The sequence below is a fragment of the Prionailurus viverrinus genome, chromosome B2, assembly GCF_022837055.1.
Source record: "Prionailurus viverrinus isolate Anna chromosome B2, UM_Priviv_1.0, whole genome shotgun sequence".
NCBI classification, from domain to species: Eukaryota; Metazoa; Chordata; class Mammalia; order Carnivora; family Felidae; genus Prionailurus; species Prionailurus viverrinus.
The window spans coordinates 24256287-24266089 of NC_062565.1; the positions used below are offsets into that span (position 1 = coordinate 24256287).

The 9803-nt window shown below is 37.8% G+C and overlaps 1 protein-coding gene across 11 annotated transcripts in view; it reads right to left on the minus strand.

Annotated features, from left to right (window-relative positions):
• The window catches only part of PRPF4B (pre-mRNA processing factor 4B), a 36541-nt gene extending 26746 nt beyond the window's left edge, over positions 1-9795 (minus strand). For all 11 annotated transcript variants that reach the window (XR_007152290.1, XR_007152285.1, XR_007152292.1 and 8 more), the window contains exons 1-2: positions 9600-9795; positions 1404-2603 (exon numbers count right to left, since the gene is read on the minus strand). Coding sequence is in view for 1 of the 11 variants with exons in the window: in XM_047859559.1 (XP_047715515.1) it covers positions 1404-2603; positions 9600-9736 (1337 nt within the window). In the remaining 10 variants the exon portion in view is untranslated. The remainder of the gene's footprint in view (positions 1-1403; positions 2604-9599) is intronic.
• Positions 9796-9803: the final 8 nt, after the last annotated feature.

Below are 9803 nucleotides of genomic sequence, written 5' to 3' on the forward strand. Positions count from 1 at the left end.
GGATGGAAAGGGAGAGAATTTACAGGCTTCTGCCTTATCTGAATTTCTCTTTGAGTTAGTATCTTTTCTGTAATTAAAACAAAATTTTGTTTCAAATATTCAACTCTAGTCCTTAATAAACTGCTCAGAATTTCCTTTTCAAATGGAAAGAAAATTGAAAGAGACAAGAATCATTTGGAAACACTTTAGAAGACATAATCAGCAACACTAACAACCATCTCAATTTAGAAAGCTAAAGAAAGAAGGGGGCCATTTAATTACAATGTCATTTAGAAAAATCAAGAGTATTTCCTAATATACAGCATTTTGAAAACAGCATTCTTAAAATTTTTCAGAGAACCATTTACACCTCAAGGTCAGCTTGTATGTATACTCACACAGAGTAAATGGCTAGGAATTTATATCTTCACATTGTATAAGCCAACATTCTTTTAAGCTAAACTCTGCTGATAATTTCACCTGCTTATTAAATATAAAGATACTAAAAATGTTTCTGAAGTAGTTTAGACTAAACAACCCCCACCCCCTCTTCCAAAATCTTTCATGTGCCTAAATTACCTATTAGGTCTATGATCCTAGGTAAGTTAGATAATCTTGCAATCTTTTTTCTCATTTACAAATGGAGTATAAGAGTTACTCCACTTTATAAGGAGAGAGAATCATGAGTATTTATGAGAAAAAATATGATGGGCCAAGAGTATTACGCAAAAATGAATTACTTTCATTATTATTAAGAAAATAAAATCATTTCTTACACTATTCTTGAAATTAAAAGGTACTATTATTTAAACATTGAGATTATAAGTATATGAATTAGTAACAAAAAAAATGTCCACTTTGAATTTAATTTTGGGGGCCAAAAAATTTGGTAGTTCCAATTTATATTGTCAGAACTCAAAATTATGCCAACTCAAGAGAATGGATACATCACAAGCTTTAAATTGATACCTCTTTTTTTAAAGTTAAAATCTTAAGCCTATACTGTCCAATAAAGTCATAATCCTTGCTCTAGAAATTCCCATAAGTGGGTAGGGTACACATAGATTTATCAGCCAAATTATTTGGATTTAAAGGAGTGATTCTGCAAATTAGGTACTAAATTAAGAACTTGAAAAAAACCTGTCAACATTTCAATATTTTTAATATATAACTCAATTCAACAGTTCAGTATTTCAATTCAATATTTTTAATATATAATTCAATTCAACAGTTCGATATTTTTAAATCCCATAGTCAAGATATTTGCTGACAAAAGTACAAATGTTAATACAGTTAGTGAGCAGGATCTATGTTAAAAGTATATTAACACCACCACTTTTTTCATTGTTCACAAATTCTAGTTTCTCCTTTTTAAAACCTGATGTATTGGCAGAAAGCATTAATATTTTGAAAACAAAAGTTACCTTGGAGAAGAAAGTCGTCTCCTTTCTGGTTCTCTTCGTTTTCTTTCCAAGGATCGGCTCTTGGCTCTTCTACCAGGAGACAGAGTTCGAGAAGGTGATTTGCTCTGCTTAGACCTCCTATCATTTACTAGTGGAGATCTACTTCTCCTTGATTTATCACGCTGTTTTGGAGACAAACTTCTTCTTTTAGGACTTCGACCAGGTCTTCTACTGGGTGACCTGTTTTCTTTCCCAGAAGAAGCATCTTTAGAGGGAGATTTAATTGGCTTCTTTTCTTTATCTGTTTCAGACCGTTTTGATTTTCTCTCTTTGGATCGTGATCTTCTGTCTTTGGATTTACCTCTTAAGTCAACTGGGGATCTGGATTTTTTGCCTCGATCGCGACTTCTACTTTCATTTATAATTGGGGATTTTTTCCTATCTTTTGACCTACTTTTATCTTCGGTTTTAACCTTGTCATCAGTAGGAGATCTGGCCTTTCCAATTTTCTCTTGAGATCGCCTTCTAAGGGTAGGGGATTTTGATTTCCTTGCTTGATCTTGAGACTTACTTCTTTTGGATGGACTTTTGGACTTTTTCCTCTCCTTTGATTTGCTCCTAGTTGTCTTTTCTTTAACTATTTCAACACCTCCCTTACTTTTCTTTTTATCAGACCTATGTCTAGTCCGTTCTTTGGATCTGCTTTTACTTCGCTTTTTTGTACTATTTTTATTGTCCATAAGTTCGAGTTTCCCCTTTGTACTTGAAGATCTGGTACTAGACCTATTTCCATTTCTTGCCTTTTCATGAATCTCCCCCTCTTCTTCAGAGCCAGACTCATAACCTTGCAATATGAGCCCCATCCCAGATTGGACCTTTCCTTCCATTAACTCATTATCAAGTTCAGCTTTAATCAAGGCTCTCTGTTTTTCCAAGTCTTCCAGCAAAGCTAAATCATCAAGTTTAGTTCTTTTTGCTGGAGACATACCTTCTTTGTCAGAGGCATCAATGACCTCTTTTCTTTTGTGTTTCTTATGTTTATGCTTATGTTTATGTTTTTTATCCTTATCTTCTTCTGAGGAATGTTTATGTTTCTTATGTTTACTTCTGTGTTTATGCTTCTTTTTTTTGTGACGACTGTGCTTATTTTGAGATTGGTCTTCTGATACTTCCCCATTTTCTTCATTTACACTCTTCTCGGAATTATCAGCATCTTCTATCCTATAAATGTATCAAACACATTTCAAAATCCTATCATTTATGAAGATTTTACCACAACAAAATAATGTTAAATACATCTCAATGTAATACATGAAGTTAGTCACTGAAATATTTTCAGAACAGCTTCAGACATTTCAAAATACATGGCAAAACTGACTTAAATAGTGGTTTAGCTTTATTTCTAATGGTTGCACTAAAATACATAGAAGAAATACAATGACGGAAGATAAATAATTACACTGAATAGAAAAAGAAAATCCAAAACAGGTACAGTAAAACGTTAATATTGATTTAAACACTCAGTAACTTGTTTTTAAACCAGAATTTTTCACACAGATTTAACACCAAAGGCATCCCCCTCCCAACTTTTTTTTCCATAAAACACTGACACACATTGGGAGACTAATCTCTTTCTCCACTTTAAATTGAGAACTATACTTTCAGTCCGTGGTACCCAATGAGCAACCATGTGGTATTAGACTGAAAGACATCAAAGGGTCTTCTGCAGGTGAACAACAGTCCAATATCAGCAATAGCCTATGGTTCAACCAATATCAGTTCACTGGGCTATTTAATCTCTTTAAATTTCAAATGAAAGATTAGTTTCCCAAAATATGCTCATATTGATAGGTACCATGCAAAAAAACATTTAAATACATCAAGGGGGTAGCTTTTGTGTTTAAATGCCTGGGCTATGCTTAGTTTATGATGCTAAATTATTTTGCTAAATCCCTGCTATTGTTAATCCCAGGTTAAACACAGGCTACAATGGCATTAATTACCTTTCCCCTTTAAAATCACTCCATAGTAAAACATCACGCCCCAGAATATGAGACAAACATCAAAACACGAAGTCATCTGGATTCAGAACAAAACACTATTTTTGTAGGAAGATATGGATTATTTTGTCCAAATCCTTCAAATTATGTACTGCTGTACTTTCAGAAAAATTATCATGCCAAAAAACGAAGGAATTCAATTTTTTTAAAAATCACTACACAATGTAGGCATTAGAAAAGGTAACAGGAAAACAAAGATGTACAAGACCATATCTCCCACTCTCAAGGAAATAACAGTCCAATGGAAAAGAAAGTCACATGAAACACTGCAAGAAGGCAATGATAAAAACATAAATAAGGGCATTATGGGAACACCGAGGGATCACCTAAAACCACTTTGAAAATGGTCAAGGAGATCAAAGAAAAACCCAAGCTATTATGTTAAGCAAGGACTTTGAAAGGAGAAGGAATGTTTACTGAGAAGGTACATGGATTATAAAAGTTGAGTAACATAGTCCTAAATAATAATAAATTAACAACAAGGGAAAAGAGTACTTTCGATAGAAAAAAAGGTGACAAAATGCACAGTTATAAATAGCAAACCAGAAGCAGATCAGTGTTGCCAGGGCATCAAAACTCATGAAGTAACTGGTCTAGTGGTTAAGATCTCCATGGACCAATTCCAGGAGATAAAGAGATACTGCACAAGATTCTGGGAATGAGTGGCTGAGATAGTTAGAGGCTAATTGGGGTCAGAGGCCCAGGAACTGCAAGATTAGGTTACTGGATAGGTGGTCTGTAAGGACACTGCTATTACAGAGGAGTTGGGAGGCAAGTCTGGTCCTCCAGCTAGGTCTCAGTCTTCAGTAAACTTGAAAAGGCTAGAGGAGGGAAGGCACACACCAGAGTAGGCTTGGAAAGTTACTAGTTGACAACAATGAAGGGATGCGGAGAACATAAAGAACATATAACTACCGCATGGCAAGAACTTTAAATTTTTGTCAGATTGCCAATCTCCATTTTGGTACTGTGGAATGTGAGAAAGGAGAAAGTGCTGAAGAGAGCTGCAGAAAAAGCTGTACCTTCCAGTTGAGAGGTTTTAGTTTGGTCTGACTTCTCTCTAATGGGGTATGAGAAAAAAGAATAAATATAGCAGCGTTCTCTGGATCATCAAATTTTCTCAAAGACTTGGAAAAAGAAAGTGTAACATCTTTATGTTAAAAACAACATGGTTCTATTATGGGTAGGGGGAAATCACGAACTTAAGTAGAAGATACAAAGAATTTCAACTTTGTTATATAGACTATACCCTCATACAGGTAACCACATCCCTTCCCTTGAAATCTCCCATCGCACAACCTAGGAAGTGGGAGCATAGGTCTTTTTTCCGGAAACTTGACTTCTAGGGGGCAAATATGAGGAAAACTGAATTAGGCTAATTCATGGTATGGAGACAGGTATGGAGAACCTGTTTAAAGGTTGCGAATGATTTTTAGGTATATAAAATCTCAGTGCCCAAAGTACAAAATTCTAGTCAACAAGCTAAAACTCAAAACTATCTAAAGATCCTCTAATGTGTCTTAGGAAGCCAGTCTCCAAAGCCAGACAGAGTTCAAATCCTGGTCTGAATGCTTACTAGTTGTGCATTAGGCAAATTTTAACTTCTCTCTGGTCTGCAGGCACCTCATCTACAAAACGGAGAAAATATTCCCTACCTCAAAGTAAGCTGAGGATTGCATGGATTAACAGATGTTATCAAGGCTCATAATAGTGCCTAGAACAAACCTAGGGCCCCCAAAGTAAGAGATTATTATTCTTTAGAGACTGGATAAATCTACTTACTCACTAGGACACTGTGGAGCTGTCAGAGCTGATGCTAAGAATGTTGAGTTTGTATGTAAAAGGCTACCACACAAAGCACTGAAGAAATACTGTCTCAGTCTCCACGACAGAGATTTTAAGTTTCAAGGAAGTTCAATGGTCTTGCCTTCAGTCACACATACATCAAGCTAGTGAGAAGGCTAGTATTACATTCCAAGAGAGTCAAGAGCTCTTCCAATTGACTGAAGATGGATTTTAAAATGTCAGATCCTATCCCTACTCTGTGTGAAACTTGATTATTGCTTCATATTTTATTCAGAGTAAAAACCAAAATTGTTTACAAAGCCCTACACTATCCGCCCAACCTTCCCAACACTTTGATCCTACTTTTGTCCCACACTCACCATGCTTCATTCAGCCACACCGCTCACCTTGAACAACAGGTACACCCCTACCTCAGGGCCCTGGTACTTGTACTTGCTGTTTCTCCACCTGGAATGCTTTCCCTGGATGCATACATTGCTGGTTCCTTTGCCTAACTCAGGCCTTTGCTCAAAGTACTTTCTCAGTCAAGTTTTCCTCACCAATTCATTTAAATCACAACCCTCACTATACCACACACATATTCCCTTCCTATTTTTTTCTCTAAAGTAACAGCAACCAAGTTTTTGTCTTTGCCTATCGTAACACAAGTCTTATGAGAGCAGATTTTTGATCTGTGTAGTTCACTGCACTAAGACCTAGTAAATTGTCTAACCTATAGTAAGCAGGTATTTAGTAAGTAATTTGTTGTGTCAATGAAATAATTTGTATAGAATAACACATAAAAACTGTATTCATGAGTTTACAGTTGGGTTTATAGTTGCTATACTATACTCTTACCTCTTAACAGGAAACAATTTGGTTTTGCTCAGTCAGATCTCCAGTGCCTCACACAGTGCACACACCTATCTGGCGAATGCAATAACTCAAAATAATTTAAAATTTAATCAGCTCCCTACCCAGGAAAAATATACCCTTTGAACACTTTTCTAATGCTTTCTTCTACAAGTTACAAGTCTCCAAGGAGTTTCAAATCAAAATTCTTAAGAGTTTACCCACAAAGGAAGTAATTTTCTTCAAAAGAAAACCTAGCTCCTAAAGCTTCTGAGAATCAGAAGCTACACTGTGATGCCCAATGTCACTTAAGAGTTACTCCCATGACTGATCCTTGTTTCTAATGTATCTCAGTGACTGTTAACCTCAAGAAATAATGACTACCTTACTGATAAAAATGCTACAAGCACCTTAGGGCCTACTAAGTCAATTCAACCTTAATTCTAGAGTTCTCCTACATTAGGGTTAGCAGACATTTACGCCCTCTTCAGTTGGCTCTCTCAATGCAAATTCCATAGAATATACCAATTGAAGTCTGATTAGGTACATCAGGAAAACCTGAACTCAATGAAGCAAAGGCATATTGCATATAACAAGCTTGTGCTAAGGCAGCTAATTTAGGTTCATTATCAACAACTTTTTTCTAAAACTTTAGGGAAAGGTACCTTGATAAACCTCATAGTCTTTTTGCATAGTTTATATTTATAATAAATACAGGCATATAACTCCCACAAATGTATATTTACATTTTGCAACTTAATGCTACACATTTAGCGGGTGTATGTTTAAACCAACATGATCTACAATTATTTGTCATACTCATTGAGAACTGAGAAACATCCTTCAAATTACATTATTTGGAAACAAAGCTGAATTTGAAGTGAAGACTATAGGGGTGTTTAACAGTATTTATTCATTTATTTTGTTAAATGCAATGTACAAGTTTCATCCTTCAAACAAGGGTCTCTAGGCATGTGACACAAAGAAAACAGCAATGAAACAACTTTAAAATAAAGTTTAAAATAAAGACTAATTACAAACCACCAGTGTTATTTTAATTTCTTCTTTCAAATTTTTTCATAAGAATGCTCCTAATGACATCTTATTTGGGAGGCATTCAATTAATGTTTTGGAAACAGAGAATGGAGAGCAAAGTGAATGCCATTACTTCTTTACAAAGAAAGTAATTTAAGCCTGCTTCTCTGATAAGTTAAACTACTTTAACACAGTATTCACATAGACATAAAAAATAAGAATGATTCAAAAGACCAAGTAGTCTTAAAATGAACTCCTCCGCCCCTCCTTTTCCAAATCGGGTGTGAAAAATTAAGCTTCAAAGAATTAGAACTGTCACATAAAAAAAAATAGACCTTTTGGGGACAATGGAAGTAAATAAAAATGATTTCAAACCCTAAAGGATATTTTAAAAAGGAACCACAATGTATAGTGGGTGACCAGATAGTACAACAGTTAGGAGCAGGTCTCTAGAATCAGACTTCCTGGGTTTAAATCTTGGGTCTATCACTTAGTGTGACCCTGGTTGGCTAAGTACACTTAATTTCTCTGTGCTTTAGTTTCATCATCTGTAAAATATAGGAAACAACTGTGTCCACTTCCAAAGGGTCATTATAACAATAAGATAGCCGTTCAGTGCTTTGAATAGTACCTAGTACTTGGTAAGTGCAAATACGTGAATGCAGATAAAAACTTAAATGTTTAAAACCACCAAAGAGGCAGAGCTAAAGAGATGGACAAACGTAAAAGTCATTAAAAAGCCTCCAGGGAACTTAAAAGCTGTTTTTCATATTTATTTCTTCTCAAACATTCCACTTTGAATAGAGTCCATACAACTGTAAACTACTCAGTGTCCTCTAAAGAACTGTGTAGATATTACATCCCAGCATTCACTACGAGCAGCACACACAGTGCTTGCTTTCATACTAAATTTATTTTCTTTGTCAAACATTTTAAAATAAGTGGGACACTTACAGAACAAATACTCCAGTTATACCAAGAGTTCTGTGCGAAGGGGATGTGGAATCAAGGTTTATTTCAGTGGCATTCATATTGCAGGGGCCTAAATAAATATTAAGACGAGTATTTGAATATGCATAGAAAATATGGCTCAAGCACTCGTCAAAATGAATCTGAATGGTCCCTCAAATCAAACAAATGGACATAATACTAAAGAACGTTAAAGAGATTGCTAGAAAAAACAGCTGTATAACATTTTTACTATGACATAAATACTGTAACTGTGCCACACTGTGAACTCAATGAGAAACAAAGAGGCAAAGTCTAGGTAAAACTTACAACCCAATTGCTCTAAGTCAAAATTGTAAAGATAATAAAGCTTTCAAAGCCCTTAATGAAAAACTCAGTGTAATTCTGAGTAAAGCAAATGACTGAGGAGTCCAAAACTGGATGCACAGCAATGACGTGTTGGGCTGCCTGGTAGTAAAAATTTCTCCTCTCAGTCTCTAGTTGCTGGGAGACTAGATCTACCTCTCTCCTAAGATGGGTTAAAAAAAAAAAAAAAAAAAAAAGGCAAGCTAATGCTGATGCACAAAACGGTCGCTATATGAACACTCTTTTAAAATCCATTTTCTTTTAGGTTCTTGTTTGAGTTTTCCAAACACGAAGAGGGGAACAAAATGCTGCTTTTAAGCAAAGATCAGACTTTGCAGCACATACAAGTTATATTTTCACTCGGCCGCATCGATTCTTACATTACCTTAATTACAGACATAAAGCACTTGGGTTTGGAAGGAGCTACTATTTCTTCCACTCATACTCCCAAGAAGCCCCATAAACTCAGGCCAAAAACGTCAGGCCTCAAAACCAAGGACTTGGTCTTACTTTGCCTCAAGTTTGCAAGTTGGCAAATAAGCTGCCACTAGGCAGAGGGGGAAAAATATATCGAGTGATGCTGGATTAAGAGCACCGGGGTGAGGAAACGAAGCACCCCGCTATTATATAGGTCTGGGATATTCAAAAAGGTGGTCCTAGCATCCCCTCCTCCCTACTTTCAGGTCCTAAAACTGACACCAGCAGCAGGACAACGGCAGGTTACTGCATGCAGAAGAAAAGTATTATCGCTTGCCTCCCTGCCGCCACTGCTCCTCGGGTGCCAACACCGATGCCGCTCAGTGCTGCAGCCAAGGAGCTCCGCTCGGTCCCTGCGGGAGGAATACGAAGGCGCGACCGCACGGTCGCGGCAGCCGCCTCGCGCACGGGACCTGTAGAGGCCGCTCGCGCGTACGCCTCCCAGGGCAACGACGCGCGGCAGGCCGCGGCCGCCTCCGACCCAACAGCCGTGGCCTCCGGGAAAGCGAAGCTCGAAGGCCGCCCGCCCGCCCCCCAAGCCTCCCGCCCAACAACGTATCGCGCGGGGAAAGGCAAAGTTTGGCTCTCGCCGTTAGGCCTGAACTTTCCCGCCAGCCCGTGCAGGTCTCCGCCGTTTCCCACTCGGCAGTCTCCTGGGTTCCGGCCTTCCGCACAGCTCACAGAGACTACTCACTCGGGCTGTTCCCGCAGCGACAGAGTCTCGGCGGCGGCCATCTTGAACTTCCTGACTCCTCGGCGGCGGTGGCGGCGGCTTCCCGGACGGTGGAAGCTAGTGGAAGTGGTGGAAGAGGGAGCAGAGGCGTCGCGCATGTGCTAACCGCGTAGGGAACCGTGGAGCTCTGAGTCCGCTCTAAGAATCCGGATATAAAAGTGCATC